The 17,065-nt window shown below is 42.3% G+C and overlaps 3 protein-coding genes across 6 annotated transcripts; 2 read left to right on the top strand and 1 right to left on the bottom strand.

The window, feature by feature from the left end:
• Positions 1–2,707: 2,707 nt before the first annotated feature.
• ccnp (cyclin P) lies at positions 2,708–6,352 on the top strand. The gene is made up of 9 exons (XM_061281626.1): positions 2,708–2,955; positions 3,120–3,236; positions 3,766–3,862; positions 3,934–4,103; positions 4,338–4,436; positions 5,247–5,402; positions 5,471–5,629; positions 5,720–5,898; positions 5,964–6,352. Exons 1-9 carry the CDS (start codon positions 2,905–2,907, stop codon positions 6,130–6,132), a joined length of 1,197 nt encoding a protein of 398 aa, XP_061137610.1. The 5' UTR covers positions 2,708–2,904; the 3' UTR covers positions 6,133–6,352.
• A 756-nt stretch (positions 6,353–7,108) lies between these two features.
• Positions 7,109–11,358, top strand: si:ch211-132b12.7 (uncharacterized protein LOC564531 homolog). Of its 4 annotated transcripts, none has more exons than XM_061280721.1 (4): positions 7,109–7,319; positions 8,413–8,586; positions 8,727–8,920; positions 9,130–11,358. In XM_061280721.1, the coding sequence occupies exons 2-4, from the start codon at positions 8,421–8,423 to the stop codon at positions 10,045–10,047; spliced, it is 1,278 nt and encodes a 425-aa protein (XP_061136705.1). In that variant the 5' UTR covers positions 7,109–7,319; positions 8,413–8,420; the 3' UTR covers positions 10,048–11,358. The 4 variants fall into 4 exon arrangements, with proteins under 4 accessions (XP_061136705.1, XP_061136707.1, XP_061136704.1 ...); XM_061280723.1 differs by having other exon boundaries at positions 8,399–8,586; XM_061280720.1 differs by having other exon boundaries at positions 7,109–7,343.
• Positions 10,819–16,895, bottom strand: LOC133155419 (sodium- and chloride-dependent GABA transporter 2-like). Its single transcript, XM_061280719.1, has 14 exons — positions 16,736–16,895; positions 16,527–16,661; positions 15,903–16,043; positions 15,763–15,838; positions 15,548–15,680; positions 15,304–15,438; positions 15,120–15,223; positions 14,578–14,702; positions 13,738–13,850; positions 13,524–13,661; positions 13,178–13,280; positions 12,205–12,305; positions 11,728–11,898; positions 10,819–11,592 (listed from the first exon to the last, which is right to left on the bottom strand). Exons 1-14 carry the CDS (start codon positions 16,893–16,895, stop codon positions 11,494–11,496), a joined length of 1,734 nt encoding a protein of 577 aa, XP_061136703.1. The 3' UTR covers positions 10,819–11,493.
• Positions 16,896–17,065: the final 170 nt, after the last annotated feature.

Below are 17,065 nucleotides of genomic sequence, written 5' to 3'. Positions count from 1 at the left end.
GATCCCTTGTTGAGTTTTCATATTTTTTTTCTCAACTTGCTGTCATAGTGGGTACGTTATATTTGTTATTTATTTTTAATTTGTTATGTTTAGTTATTTGTTGTTGTGTTTTGCACTTGAGGGCCACTGTAGATTTTCATTGAGCACACCTCACATTTCAGCTACTAATTGTTTTTTTTTTACATATTTATTTAAAAAAATTGGAAGCCAGACAGAAATAGATCCTAAACCATGCAGCTCACTGAACATCCTCATGACCTTATAATTTACTGTCATCCTTTTTGTGAGTGATGGTGTGATTGTGAAATGCTTAAGTGAAAGTTTAAAAAAAAAAAAAAAAAGCATCTTTAGTGATTGCGCAAGGCGCCTAGGCTTCATGCTGATGAAGGGGTGGGGAACCATGCAAATCTCTTAACAATTTACAATCGACCACTAGGACTACAATATTGGGAAAATGGGGTATGAATGTTGGCTATAGCAATATCATATTGAGATTTTGGTATTCAACATGTTCCTACAGATCGACATTTTATTATCGAATTAATGTACAAAACAAGCTAGCTCAATGTGCTCTTAGCTAATTAATTGTAATTCCCCTAGATAAAGTCCTACTATAAAGTGACAATGTACATTTCTGACTGGTTGACTTCAGATAAAAGCATACAATTCCATAAAAAGAAATTATTGCATCTTTTTGCAATATGCCCATTACATAGGCCATTATCGTGATTGATATTTTATATTTTTCAATATATTGTTCATGCAGCCCTATCCCCACCCCCTTGTTTTTAGTGGAGAAAATAGATTGAACGTTTATCATTGACGAGCTTTGTTTTTTAAGAACAAAATCACAATGTGTGCCAATAATACTTTTAATCATTTTCTGGCCGACCCGGTCCGTATCCCTTGCGAATAATAAACATTTGAGAAACGTTTGTCAAAGGCCCACCCAACACACATAGAACCAAAAATATACAGCAATGCAAAATGTTTGCTGGCTGCAATTTATTTCTCACAAAGGCCTTAATTGAAATGAAACATCCCCTAATTTGAAAATGGTTCCTCACCCCTGCTGTGATCAAATGGTTTTGAATCGCCTGCTGACAACTGCAGCACCTCGTCTCACCGGCTCAGGCACCACCGTCACAGCCTCTAGCCTCGTGTCCTCCTTTAGAGTGGGTCACCACTTGGACATCAGAACTACTGCACTGATGGACTCCACTGTGGATTTGCCTTCATTTGCTACCACGGCCATAAGGCGGCGCTGCTAAACATATTTTGGGATATTTTTGGTTATGAAGCCATTCACTGATAGCCTGGTAAACCAGAACCAACCCTGTTCCAGCGATTGGTCCAGGAGTCGCTTTGATGCGCATTTCTGAGGTTTGCAAATAGATCATTTGAAGGAACCACTCAGCAAAGAGCAAAGGTCCACGTCTTTATTTCGAAAGACTGGGTTACTGAGGTTTCAATGACTCTGTGTTTCTAGTTATTACACTGAATTAAAATACCGTCTCTCTGGTGTGCCGTTTTGAGTATTGTAAGGATGAACTTATGGCACAGAAGAGTGATGTACACGAAGGATACATCACAGCAGGTAAACGAATTTGATTTGTCGGTTCATTATGAGTCGAGAAAAGCCACGGCGATTGTCCTTTCCACCAGACCCATTCGGTGGTACAGCATTGGGTCTGGCTTGCCATGCCAATACGCTGAACCTCGCTGCTAGCCATGCTTTAAAACATTACTTTACAGCGAAACATGCAAGTGGACCTCTCCTGCGGGGCATATGCTGGCACAACAAGTGCCTCCCCACTATCATTGTGTAAAGGGCAGCAACACAAAAAAGCTGATGGAGAATGCAACATAAGTGCGGGAGCTGTGCAGCTTTTGTAGAATTTGATTTGCCGCTTTATCTTGCTTCTCTTTGTATTTGAATGTGATCATCAGTCACGAATGTCACACCGGATCCTGGTGTAACAAGACTTTCATTTTTTCTGTCTTTTTGTTTATTGCTATTAGTTAAGGCTCAGAGAGCTATTAAAAAAAAGCAATCTTTTTAAAGGTAGGAAAATGTCCTACTGGGCAGGACCAGCCTTCCATTTGCAAGACAATGTAACGGGTGAAACCTGCTACAATACAGTAGCTAATGACATTTGCATTGATAATGTGCCAGTAAACATTTTTACTGAACCAGCCTCTGTGTGTATGTGTATTTTGAATACATTTTTACTCCATTTAAATGTACAGTTTGAGTTCACACATTAACATTTCCTTATGTATGTGTGTGTAGATAGATAGATAGATAGATAGATAGATAGATAGATAGATAGATAGATAGATAGATAGATAGATAGATAGATAGATAGATAGATAGATAGATAGATAGATAGATAGATAGATAGATAGATAGATGCGAGGATCTTCAAAGGCTCTTCATCACAGCTCTGAGGTTTGATGTTCAAATCTCTGCTCTGTCCTACCTGTACCTGTATGAAATTTCTTCAGGTAATTGGACCAGATCAAAAACACTGGCTGGCCGTATATGGCCAACAAGCTGTATGTTTCTCACCGTTGGTCAAAGAAGGTGCAGGATTTAAAAATAAATATTAAGAAAATTAAATTAATCTTAAAAAACAGAATGCACGTTTAAAAACTGAATACACTAATTAATCCAATTAAGCTACAGCGATAGGTGAGACCGGAAGTCGTGATGTGGCTACTGGCAAGTGACGTCACCACGCCAATCATTCCTGACTCGCCCACCTGCGACGCCTGGCCTTCATTATAATTAACGCCAGTGGAAGCGGGCAATGGCGTCTCTTCGTGGTGCAGCCCTCCGTCGACACCTGTGCGTAAGTAGCTGCAGTGGCCGGGCAGGGAATTCCGTCTCCGGCTGTGGAAATGGCCAGGACCGGGTTCTGCGACTCCAAGCCCCTGCTGGACTTACACAAGGTCAACGTGAGCTCGAAAATATTACTTATTCACCTTGGTCGTGGCGCTTTTTCCTCTCTACTTTTTCCCGTCAGAAAATGTTAATAGATGAAATTATCTATCCAACTTGTATTAATTTATAAGAGGAATCTCCTTGTCACTTTTTTTTTATTTTTGCTCTGTAGGCGGACGAGAGGCGAGCCGTTATAAGAACTTTGCCGACTGTCTTTGGGACCACCGATTGCTGGCAGCCATTGGAGTCCAGATTGGTGCCTGTTAAGAGGGAGTCAGAACCCAGATGGGTACTTGTGCTGCCCTCCCTCTCTACAGTACAAAACTTCAATTACTAATCTGAAGTCGTCACATCTATATGTTAAACACTCAATGTTGCTATCTAAAACTTTAAAGGTTCCAGGCAAGTTATTACATAAATAAAAACATTTAGAAAAGCAACTAAATATTGGCAACTGCAGAGATGGTGGATCTCATTTGTAGCATTAACTGGTATGTATATAAGCTTAAATAGATGTTGACCACTAATGGTAACATGTTGAGGTTTATTTCAGCTAGCTGGTTTGGGTTCCCTGCCATTTTCTGATCTTTTTGCATTTGTATTTTAAAAAAAAGGAGGGTTTTGCATGCTGAGTTGACTTCTAGTGAGGAATGCTGAAGTTCACATATGCTGACCAAGTTATGATGCTTGGGGTTTTCTTTTACCTTTTTGGTTTTATCGTAATTGTGCGCATCCATTGTAGAAAGGAACCCATATCCTTTTATAAAAGTGCATGTACTCTTTCAGTACTAAAAGACTTAGACTTTATCTGTTTGCAGGACAAGATGTTATTGGCCAAAGTTAGCAATGGCATTTTTGTGGGGTTCAATGACAAAGCATGGACAGTCTCATCTGGCAGCATCATTCATGCCAAAGGTAATGAATCAAAAATAGAGTTGGATTTGCTTGTACTTTACTGGGCCCTCTTTTCAATGCGTATTCACCAGATGGATTTCTGGAGGAGCCTTTGCGACTTTACCCTCGCAGCCTTCAGGGTTTCCACAACCTTCAGGCGCTGGTGCCCAACCTGCTGCGCCATGAAGTTGAGATCGCCTTGGAGAAGTTGGGCCTCGTGTGGGACCGCACGTTTGCCTGGGAAATGTTCGTAGATATGATGGTGAGGCTGAGCTTAGAGACATAATGTGCATTTTGTTAACCATTTACATCGGCTCCCTTGGCTCATTTGTCGCTTGGACAACCTCTGCGACCAATCACGTGCCATTTAATCAGAACTAATGCTGTTTACTTTTGTTGGGCTCAGAATCATTCAATGCAGCTTTGCTTACCTTGGGTAAATTAAGCCCAGTGTTGGATGAAAGTGGAAAGAAAGATCATATTTTTGTGTGTGCAGAAAAGTCAAACTTGGCACTCTTTGCCCAACACTGAGCTGCCGAGACACTTCACTGATGCGACTCGAGCTGTCCTGGTTGACTGGCTCATTCAAGTCAATGTGAGTCTACACGGCCTCCATGAAAGAATGTCAAAATGTAGCCTTTTGTTTTTCACCCCGTAAAGGAAAATATTCATTACCTCACTATCCCAGTAATTCTAAAATAGGTTTGACACTATATGCAGGTCACTTACGGCAGTGTTTTGCCTTTGGAGTTGATATCCAACTTGGTTGTGATTTTGTGAAAAGAAATGTTAGGAGTGGCAGTGTTTCTAAGATGGGACAGTCACTCATTCCCCAGCCCTATGTTCGATGAAAAGTACTTTCCCATCTGGCATCTAACTTTCTGCTTACAATGTGGTGTTGTGTGAAAACAGAAATTATAGTATTTATTGTTTTCTAAATTAATCTAAATAATTGAATTGAGTAATTATAATGGAATTAAAGGTGTTGATAAATAAAATACAAGTATTGATATTGTTAAAATGGATTATAATTTTAAAATGTTCATAAATCAACTTATTCAGAATATGAATTCAAAACCGAATCATCAAAATTGGTATTTTACATACACACTTGACCTATTTTGCGTCTACTGGCCATCCGCATTCAAATCAAATGTTAACCTTGAGCACAAGTTTGAATTATCACTTGAACTATGAAGTGTAACTCACCCCTCCATTGTTTTTCTCTACTGCTAACCTAACAAGCACAATCTTTTCTTGATCATTTAATTTGGAAACTAAATTCCCCCTTAAAATAGTTGAGGCCATCAGATCCTTTTCTAGCGTAACAATAGTTGACCAAAAATTTGATTTGATCCAGTCGATGATGCTGAAATGTAAGCCATGTGTTCATGTCTCCTCTTAGGAGATGTTACAGTTCCAGGAGGAGACGCTCTATCTGGGCATTTACCTCCTCAACCGCTCCCTCCGTCAGGTCAAAGTAACCACGGCTAACCTGCAGCTCCTTGGCATAGTCTGCCTCTTTCTTGCTGCTAAGAAAGAAGAGTGTCTCCTCCCTGAGGTTTGTTTACTTGAGCTTCCTCATCTTTAAATCAGTTGATTGGAATCTGACCATCTTTTCTTCCTCAGGTATCTGGTCTGTGCTACTTAATGGACCATACCTACACCAAGCATCAGCTCCTGCGCATGGAAAGAAAAGTCCTCACTGGCCTTAAGTTTAACTTGTCCTACTGTCCCCCGTTGCATTTCCTATTGCTGCTCGCCTCCATTTCCCGCTGCAGTGCTCAGGTGACTGGTAATTCCTTTTAGATTAATACCAGAGTAAAGGAAATACTGCCTCTCAAAGCAATGTGTCATCACTTTGATTTGTACAACCAGATGGTGTGGATGGCCCGCTACCTGCTCGAGTTGTCACTCCTGGAGGGTCAATGTGTGGTGTTTCTGCCCATGCAGTTGGCGGGGGCGGCCCTTTGCTTGGCCCGCCAAGTCCTGCAGGAGCCCCTGACCCCGGAGGCCGAGGCTGCCTGGTGTCTAGCCTCCGGCCTTCACGCTGGCAGGTATGCACGCGGCTATTTGTTTTCACATTTGTCGTCGTTTTAATCAACTTCTGCTTGGCTTGTAGTGAGACCGTCCTACTGAGAATAATGCAAATTCTGGCTGGTGCTGCAACCACAGCGCACACCCGAGAGACCTGTGCTACTTTTATCAAATTCTCCTCCCCGGAAACCATGCATGTCAGCAGACACCCTGGTCTTAAGAAAGTCTCTGCCCTGATGAGTGTGTGCACTTGACTTGCACTTGTGACCTTATGCTATACAGTACAGCGATGACACTTGTTCAACTTGACTCCTTTGACCTGGGTAGGAAGAAGGGTGAAAATTATGACCGCAAGCATTGTTACTAGCCTAATGTTAGCTTCCATTTTATGATTGCAGCACATTTAGAAAATATTTGTAATTGTGTTTTTGTGGAGTGGGCTGTTTGTCAAATTTAACTTTTAATGTCAAAAAAATAAAGTGTCTGCTGCAAACTACTTGAGGAATTATGTTTTACCCAAACCAAGTCACTAATATCCTAACAGCATGTTCAAGTGTTGAGATTTTGTGCAATGTACGATGCAATGCCTTTTGTAAGCCCGTAGTGTACATGTGTCAGGTTTAGGATACATGGGAGAGGTCATCAGGGGGGGGGCGTGACCATTACGTAGGTGGGCAGGGGGAAAATGCTGAATATATTTTAGAATGAAGACGTTTCACTTCTGACTGTCTTACGTGAGCCAAGCTCCGATTGGGTTTTCCAGTTGTCTACTGACCAATGGACGTTTAGCTCATGCACGCAGCTCTTTTTAGGCTGTCTACTGTTCCCCAATAATGGCTTCCGTTTGGGTTATGCAGCAGATCCTTGCCAAGCACCTCCACGTTCTTTTCGATGGCAAGCTCCCCAGCATCTGACCTTGTGTGACATGCGGAGCCAAAGCGAGTATGTTGCACTAGTTTGTGGGCGTGTCGGCTTGTATGGCATCAAGTTCACGACAGTGTACCAATTTAGATTTCAAAACAAAAGGTATTCGAGGTGCCATTGAAGGTTAAACTTCACGGTAGGTGTATAATAAGCATAATGACAACATAACTCAATTTTGCTGCATTTTTAACAGTAATACATTTCTTTGTAGTTTTTACCTTTACGGTTTTTGGGGGTGAGGTGGGCGGGTAGTGTAGCTTTTATTTTGAAATTGACGTCGTATGCCAACGTTGCGTTGATCCCATTTTATCCGTCGGACATATCAACCCGTTTCACTTGGCCGTATCAGACGGCCTTTAAAGAGATAAAGCGAAATTAAATATTTGTTTTATTTAAACTCCTACAGATCCTTCCAACATGGATCAGAGTGAGAAACACTGCGTCGCTTGGCGTCGCGTTGTCACGCCGATGGGGAGAACCTACTTTTGATGTTGTGAATAACTGGCTACGTCTGGAGGTAAATTGTGAACACCACGACTAGGTAAATACATATTACGCGCACACACAGCGACGATAATACACGATATTATTATAGTGCAAAACTTTTGTTCGAGCCGCTCTTTATTTATTTTTTTCAGTCACTGTTAACAGCATTTAACTGTTAATGTCGAGGATTGGAATAATTGTCTCAGATTTGAGTTTATTTTGCATGCGAAACTGGAAAGTGTTTGCGTTACGTAGAGGCAGCTGTTAAGTTGCGTTGCGTTTGTATTACATAATAGGACGGGGAGGGTGCAGTGCTGCCTTCACGTACTTGTAATACCGTGCTGATGGGAGGAGATGAGCTCAAAAGTGCTTGGAAATGCAGTTTTCAGGACTGCTTTGCAAACCTATTATTTTAGATGTCAGCAGTGTTGAAGGCCGACATTTCAGGCAATTTGCAGATTCATCTGTGTTGGATAAATGTTAATGTAATAAGTGTAAATATAGTCTATGCCTACTTTTGACCCACTCTGTGTTAATATAAAACAGACTTTGCAGTGTACTTTTTGACCTACTAAGTGACGCCCATTGAAATGCATCGGAGGGCAAATGTTTTTATATTTATTTTTTATTTATATTTCAAGGCTATATATATAGAATAAATCAAACGTTTGCTTATAAAGACAGTAGTTTTCAGTTTCATATAACATGACACCTCTTGTGCACATAGGACACGTAATGGATTAGTGCAATGAAACACTAGGTTAACCAGAATATGACTGAGGGCATTTTGTTCTCACTGAGATTCTACCTCCTCTTGTTTAGAGTGATGAAAAGAATTATTATATATTAATCCGAGAAATTTCTGACACTGTTGAAGGTTAAAGAACTTTGTTGTGGACATCCTGCCAGTAAGTGGACATGCTCATGATATTACACCATATGAAAGCCGCCGTGGTTACCACAATTTTACATAAACAAAAGATTAAATGTTGTATTTTATTTATTTTCACTCAGCACAGTGACCTAGTGAATAACACGGCTCGCAGGTTTGAATCTTTGGTCTGGTCTTCCTGTGGAATGTTTTCTTACTCATTCCGCTCTTGGATGGAGCTTTTTGTCTTCAGAAGAAAGTATGGTGAAAGAGGAGCTTGGCCCGGGTGAGTTCAGCAGCAAGAATGCCAAAGACAAGAGCAACAGTTCGACTCTGAGGGCCATGAGAGAGATCAAGGACTCCATGAAGGACGACTGCAGTGAGCGCGGCTCTTGCTGCAGCTCGGAAAAGGACTCTGGCTACTCGGGTGAGTTGAAGTTGACAAAAAGTTCACCCGTCTTAAATTGCCTAGTGTTGTTTTTTTGCAACCATTTTGAGGTTTTAAAACCACTCATTTCATGAACCATGGTCCTCTTAATCTCTTTCCTCCCAATGCCGGTATTTTAGACAACGGCTCTGATTGGCAGCAGACGGATGTGGATCAGCAAAGCAATAAACGTCAGACGAAAGAGGATGCTGATGTGCTGCCGTCGAGCCAAGGCCAGAATTGCGGAAAAGCAAAACCTGGCAATCCTCAGCACATGCCAAGAGACCAAGCAAACCAACGCATGTACATCCTCAACAACGTAGTACTCAAGCAGGTAAAGACACATTTGAAGGATTTCCGTGTTACTTGTATGATAAGTCACGCCATCATATATGTGGCATCAGTCAAGAAATCCATCATAAAAACAAGTAAAGATCGCAATTTTGTGAGGATTTTTTATTTTCTATACACAACGGGACTTTTACTACTTTAATTTTGTCCCTTTGTTTCTTTCAATTATAATCCCTGTCTTCTCAATCTCAGCCAGAAACGATCCCAAAAAGTGGTGAGCTTCTGTGGACAAACTCCAGCAGTGGAGCCACTGGTTCCGGTGGCACCCACATGATCCTTTTCCAGCAGCCCAGTTTGATCCACACCGCCCTGCAGCTCCACAAGCCTTCCTCTCAGAAGAACAGCACTGCAGGCAAGAAAGTCACCACCTACTTACCCATCCTCAACTCCTACCCCCGCATTGCACCACACCCCAGTAAAAAGCCCCCTGATAAATCACCGTCGAGCAACAAGGTGCCGAATTTGAGCAAGAGGGTGTGCACAGAACACAAGGGAGAACTCGAACCAGTGGCCAGGAGTCCGCGGCCGGCAATCGGCCCCTTGGAGCCACCCGCTTTGTCCTCCTCCGGCCCCACTCGCGTGTCCTCGAATTCAGCACCCTGCAGTCCGTCCACCTCTACGCTCACAAGCAGGGGGTCTCAGAGAAGCGGAAACATCCGCCACCGCCGCTTCCTCAACACGGTGGAGATCCTTCGGCAGTCTGGCCTGCTGGACATCACCATGCGCACCAAAGAGCTCCTGCGCCAGAGCAACGTCACAGAGCGGGAGATTGCCGAGCTGCGCAGGCACACTGACCTGCTCTGCCAGGCCGCCAGCGCCAGTCCGAGCGACACCGCAACCTGGCAGACCCTGTACAGAACCATGGCCGAGTCCAACTGCTACGCGGACCTACAGAACCTGCAGCATCTAAAATTGCCGTCTCATCGGGAATCACCCGGCTATTTGGAAAGTGCTGGTAAAGAGACCACGCAGAGCTCTGGCTCGTCCAGCCGTCTCTCGACAACGCCGAGACCCAACTGTGGGTGGGCAGAACCACGGCGAGAGCTTTTGTCAAGTGAGGCTTCATCTGAGGAGGTCACCTTCATGTTTCCTGATAGTTCTACTGGTTAGTGTGAGATATAGTGCCTTAGGGGAGAGAGCGGCACTCAGGTCCAAGGCTGTACCCGACAACCATACGCTCATTTCTGGCAATTGTGTATTGTCTGTTCAAGCCTTCAGTGGAAAGCCAAAAATGACTCAAATTTAAACATTTAAGTCTCACTTTAATACCCTGAGGTTTTCGCTCTAAGTGCAACTCTGGGAAAGGGGAGGTACCCCGATGCCGTACACTTTGCACGCAGCACTTTGGTGTTGAAAGGGGAAGTCAACCCCAACCCCAAATTTTATTTGTATTGTTTTCTGTGCAGCCCAACTAGTCGAAACGCAGTGTTTTGATTCATGTTTGGTTTGTGGAATACAAGTTAACTAGGCAAAATCCACCTGTTTTTATCCATCTCAGGGGTCAGCTATTTTGACGCTTGCTGTCAACAGAAAATGACATCACAGTTGCTTGGTCTCAGGTCACGACCTATCATGGATCACCAATTTTCTGAACGCCGATGCACAAAGTATTCCATTGTCACCAGTTTGTAACGTCAACATTGGGATCCGAAGCAAAGGAGCCCCCCCCCCCGAGTTACCTTCAGGAATTTTGCATTACACGCAAATGAAGCACATCTTCCTGTCAAGCAATGCTGAAAGAGCAAATGTACCATACGTAACCTAATTCCTTAAAAGCCCATTTATATTTTTGATTAATAAAGCATTTGACGTCTCTGTGGAAAAATCCAGCCATTTTTATCCTACGGCGGCTGCCATTTTGCCACTTTTTGCCGACTGAAAACAGATGAGCTTTTAGGCCAGGGGTCTTCAAACCTGGTCTCCGTGGCCGGTTTCCTAGATGCTTTGTCTCTCACCTTATTCTAATGATCAGGGTTGTAATCCAGCTTCTGCAGAACTTGCTAGTTGTCTGATCAGTAAATAAAAGCTCCAGGCCACTAAAGAGTACATTTTGAGTAGAAAACAAAATACTATGTTCCAATGATAAGACATGAAAGACCAATAGTGGAAATAAGACTTATAGAGAAGATGAGCTATTGCCCTCGATGCCTTTTTATTAAGTAGTGAAATGATGCCTTAATACAGTCTCACATGATCACATTGCACAAGTTCAACGAGTTTCCTTTTATGCAACGGGTGTCGTTTGAGGGTTCATGGGCCTCTTTTTTTTTTAACCATTAAGCAGGACTCCAAATTGGCCACACCCTATATGTCATTTGTTTTGTTTTTTCCCCTGTTCACGCACACACGCTTTCAATTTGTGCACTGCCAACACTGCATGGTTTGTATGACAATTTTTTTTAATAAAGGAGAGGTAAGACAGCAGTTGTCAGTGTATTGTTGTATGAAAATGATCCCAAAGCAAATTAAAAACATAGCCAGCGTACTACGGAAAACCGTTGATTTAATTAAATGTATCGTGAGAGTTCAGGCTACCATTTTAGGTGTCTGTCAGAATCATTCGAGACACATCTCAGTGATGTGTTGCAGTGCTGTCTCCCCCTCCAGGGCGCGTGAGCAGTCAGGTGGGTCGGGCCAGCACAGGCCATGGAGACGCTAAGAAATGGATACAAACGTTGTTGTAGCGACAAATGCCAAAATCATGCACAGGTAAACAGTTAGATATTTTCATTTTTGACTCGTAGAACATTCTTTCACAGTGCATGGTCATTAGATTTGGACTCGGCCCACCTGACTGAGGGTTCCTTTGGCAGTGCTCAACTTGTACAACGCCCAGCCTGGCACCATCAGAATGGAGGAAAGGGCCATCATCCAGCCCAACACGTAAGCCCAGGTGGGGTACACGTACCAGCGGTTGAATGTCAGGGGCTGGTACTCAACTAGAGAATATATCAAAGAGCCCTGGAACAAAAATGACAAGTCAGATCTATACATCATCACTTGCTGAGTTTTGAGTGTGTGTGTGCATGTGTGTGTGTGCGTGCATGCGTGGTAAATCTTCACACTGCTCATGCTTTTTCTGCTGCTGTTTTGGTTAGCAAACAAACTGCAAGTGAGCGGCCTTCATGCTACAAAACAACTTTCGACCTCTTACCCCTAAGTGATTGGAGTCAGAGCCGCCGTTATCTAAGAATGGCTCTTGAGGGCCACATTCCATAAGATTTTAGACATAGACGTATATTCTGAAGAAATAGAAGTCTGACTCACCAGTGAAACCGATGGGGTCATGTAGCGCCAGCAGATTTGAAAGAAGGGGTTGGCACGCTTGCCAGTCATGTCCGCAATGATGCTGCACAGCCGCTCTGCTCCTTTGGGAAGAAGTATGCATAACGGCACATATTAGAACCACCATAATACTGTACTTACCAGGGTTATCATGTTTTGGGATTTTTCATTATAATTGGTTTTCAATTCTGTTATTTTCAAATATTAATAGAGCATGTTTGTTAGTTTTATTTATTTATTTAAAAAATTCTTTGTTGCGCTTTAGTTTTAATATTAGTTGTTTTTCGTTATAGTCAAGAGCATGATTTAAAAAAAAAAAAAAAAGTATTTAAGTAAAGTACAATTTCCAAACGACCTTCATTCTTCCACAGGGTGACACCAAATTAAATCAACCCTGAAAGTTCAAGCATAAATTTAATTGACAAAAACAAAAAGGAAAGACACTTTTGTGTTACTGCACTTATAGTTAACATTATACATGTAAAATGTAATATTTTTCTTTAAAGGACTCATTTTGATTTGATTTTGTTAACAAAAATGTTTTTATTTATTTATTTGAGTTTCACTCCTTTCATCAGATTTCGCTAACTGTACTAACCTTGGTACTTATACTTAGTAATGATAAGCCATTGTAACAACGAGCGCAGTCAGGCCTTGAAAAGTGATTGATTGATTTATTGATTTATTGATTTATTGATTTATTGATTTATTGATTTATTGATTGGTTGATTTATTGATTGGTTGATTGGTTGATTGATTGATTGACCATTTGGGGAATCCCCAATGGTTACAGTCCACACTTCACTGCTCGTAACGAGATGACTTCCTTTCACATCATATTAACCACTGATGAAAACTGTAAATTTTAAGTCTTTTTTGCAAGTAAATGATAAAATATTGCAAAATAAAGCAAAACCAAATAAAATAATAAAAAATATAACCTAATCAACTTTACCAAATATCCAGCCCACTGCCAAGCTTTCAAACACACAGAGAAAGAAGACACAGGATCCATTGCAAGCGTAATAGTCGAAAATCTGGAAGATGTACATCCCTCCCTAAGGACGGCATCAGAGAGAGTTACTCATGTTCACTGGCCACATTATTAGGGACACTTGTACAATATATTGTACAACTTGTATCACATAGGTACACAATGAAGAGTTCATCGTGAGTGCCCACTTTGTTTCACTCAAAATACATGGGCGGTAAGGCCATAAAGCAAGATGTTTGTGGCCTTTACGTAAGTGTTTGCTTGACAGCACAGACAGATTCATGGTGATGTGAGTCAACATTCCGACCTCAGTGACCATGACAAGCTGCGAGAAGAAACATGTAAGGCAGATGAACAGGAGGAAACCTTCCCGCCTGCCAGCCTGACGCATTACTGTGGGAAATACGTCTGAGAAGGACGTCATCACCACCTCAATGCCGACAAACTGCAGAGAGAGCAGAGCCTTGAAGTCACTCAAACTCATTTCCAAGCAGAACGGAATGCCGAGACACACGTCGAACCTGCGTGTCCAGGCCCAGGAGGAGGAGCATGACGAAGAAGCAGATGGACCACACTTGAGGCAGCGGCATCATGGTCACCGCCTGAGGGTATGCGATGAACGCCAGGCCTGGCCCTGCGATCAACATTCAACTGCACAATCAGTTTGGAACATTGAAATTATTGGAAGTGGATAAAGCGGCATGGTGGACTATTGTTTAGCACATCTGACTCATAGTCTAAGGGTCAGGGTTTGAATCTTGGATTCTCCCACATGACGAAAACATGCATCTGTCACGTCTTGTCCTCGGTTGTTTTATTATGTGCATGTTGCCATGGTTTCTGTTCGCGTTGCCCCTCCCCTCCTGTGTCACCTCACTCAATGTAACCACAGTCACCTGCCTCTTGTTACCTGGTTTGTATTTAAATCCCGTCCGCCCCTCACTCCCCGTAAGGTCATTGATGTCGTCACGTCTGTTCCCGTCATGTCTTGATGTCGTCGCGTCTGTAGTCTTCTTGTCTCACGTCCTGGTCAGTCAGTCCAGTTATTGTTTTGTTAAGTTTTGTCAGTTTGCCTTTTGAGTTTGCTCAATAAACCCTGGTCCAAGCTGCATTTGGTCACCCTGCTCCATCCGTTCCATGACAGCATTAGCATTAGCTTCACAACAGTTTATTAGTTATCTGCAGAGGTGGACGGAAGGTCCATCAAACAATCACTGACAGATGCCAGTTTTGCTGACAATTGATGGAAAACTAAAAATAAATTGAGAAGACTGATGTATTTATTTATTTATGTATTTATTTGCTTAACTTGACTATTATTTCTTTTCCTAGATGGAGTTTAAAGAGCGTTTTGAGTTGACCTGATTCTGCCACCTCTGCAATAGCAACACCTTGCTGGTGAGCCATGAATCCCAGCACGGAGAAGACAGCAAAGCCAGCAACCACACTGGTACAACTGTTCAGCAAACATAGCCACAAGCTGTCCCTGCAACACACAAATGCATTTTTGTTCTCAACTTGGGTTCAAATTATTAAGAGGTTGTACATCAGAGCAGAGGCTCTAAAGCTGCTTTGAGTTCAAGGCATGCTGAGGAAGGCCTTCAATTTGTCTTAAGTGATCACTTTTTTGACCAACATTCAAGATCCAAAAATAATCACAAGTAGGATTTGGACCCTAACATTTTTTTGGTTTGCAGTTTCTATTCAATTCCGTTCTTAAATTGAAAAGGTCATGAAAAGGTCATTTAAATCTTGTCAGTAGGAGGCGCCACAAACACGTTTAATACTGTTTGTCTATTACTCAACGTGTAATGCACAACTTTATTTTCACAGTTAATTTTTTTTAACTGATCTACTGATGAAAATGTATGCATTCAGTGTGTATTATTATTGTGACACTTACTTGTAGCAATCGTTGCTTTGGGTGTTGTAGCTACCCAGTACCGCCAGGGTGCCGACACCGATGCTGTACGAAAAGAAGACCTGCGAGCCTGCTTCCATCCACACCTGTTCAAAAAAGGTTGCCATTGAGTGTGTTCACCCTCCATCACAGCACATATACCTAGTATGATGTTCCACAGTCGTACTTGGGGATCTGTAAGTCGTGACACCTCAGGCAGAAGGTAGAACGCAACTCCTTGGCTGGCACCAGGAAGAGTGAGTCCTCGGATCAAAAGGATGAGGAGCATCACGTAAGGGAAAGTGGCAGTGAAGTACACCACCTGGCCACAAGATGTTATAGCATTAAATGTTTTGTGTTTGTGTGCGTGTGTTTAAATTATGTATTATTAATATTTTTTTTAGCAATTAGTGCATTTTGATGGACTTCACCTTTCCAGTTGATTTGACACCTTTCCAGATGCAGAAGTAACAAACGACCCATACTACCAGGAGGCAAAGAAGCACCTCCCACCTAATGCTGCCAATCTCCTCAATGCCCCCTGAGATTTTCAGAACTCGACGTCTGCACAGGTTAGAAATAACAGCATGTTTTATGCCACCTAGAATGGTTGGAAAATGCTGTTTAAGTAAATGATTTGCCTTACTCCCAGAATCCCATTGCTGCTGAAGTTCCTTTGGTGTGGTTGGTGTGATTCCTAATTGTAACATCAACACAATCCGCTGCAAGAATGACATTGTCATCAACACTATATGCGGACTAAACATACACATACTTCGACCTTACCCGTGTTCCAGTAGTTGTCACAGGTGCTCCAAGGCAGCAGGGAGTTGAAGGAGAACACCAGGTAGAGCAGAGCCCAGGCCAGAATAATCATGTAAGTCACACCACTGTACAGCAGTATCAGTTGACCCCCATAGCCAATACCTGCATTGGACATTTTGAAGAGTCTCTTTTTTTCATCTCAATGCAATACAAATAATAATCATACATTACGTTCAAACACCAAATAGGAGTGTGCATCACTCCAATAAAAGATTGTGATGCTGGTGTATGGACAATGTCAAGAAACAAAGGCCAATACATTGTATCACAATATAAATTGTTTATACTGTTGAAACCATACCAATTAACAGATAATAGAGTGACGTAAATCACTAAATTTAAATCTAGAGTCATCACCACTACTACCATGAAAGTGTTTTGAAACTTTTTAGATTGAGTGTTGTTAATGTTTACCTTAAACCTTGATTGAAATAACATTTGTGTTTATGTTGCAGTCTGCGGGTAATGTGTCACTCACATCTCGGACTTGAGGTGTTGTGACCGCAATAAACATTGAACTGGGGGGTAAAACATCTCTTTGCTTTTTGTCTTAGCTTGTATTACAGAGAACCGAGTGTTGCATACCTTCAGCCAGTGGACACAGCTTTCTCCAGCAGGTGATGGCTCCCTCTTGGGAGTGCTGGCCCATGGTGGTCTCCAAAAGGAAGAGAGGTACACCGCACGTCACCACAAACACCAGATATGGCACCAGGAATGCACCTGAATGTTACATGTAGACTTTGATGATATATGTACAACTTTTAGAAGAGCTTCTGGCTGCGAGATTTGCTTACCGCCTCCGTTTTTGTAGCATAAGTAGGGAAACCTCCACACATTGCCCAGCCCCACAACGTTCCCGGCAACAGCCAGTAAAAACTCCACCTTGTTGCCCCAGTGTCCTCTCTCCTCAAGTGCAACATGCCTTGGATTTACCTCGTGTTTTTCCACCCACATTCCCTTCGAGGTCACCGTAAATCCAACCTTCCTTTTCGCCACACATACAACACTGGCTGTCCAGTTTTACTTGGAGGCCACATTCTCACTCAAACCACCATTAATGAGCAACTGGCTGAGCAGTTAATCAGTTCTGAGCAGAAATATATGTTCTCTCCAGAACATGTATC

The sequence above is a fragment of the Syngnathus typhle genome, linkage group LG6, assembly GCF_033458585.1.
Source record: "Syngnathus typhle isolate RoL2023-S1 ecotype Sweden linkage group LG6, RoL_Styp_1.0, whole genome shotgun sequence".
NCBI lineage: Eukaryota > Metazoa > Chordata > Actinopteri > Syngnathiformes > Syngnathidae > Syngnathus > Syngnathus typhle.
This window is presented reverse-complemented; position numbering and strand designations above follow the sequence as displayed.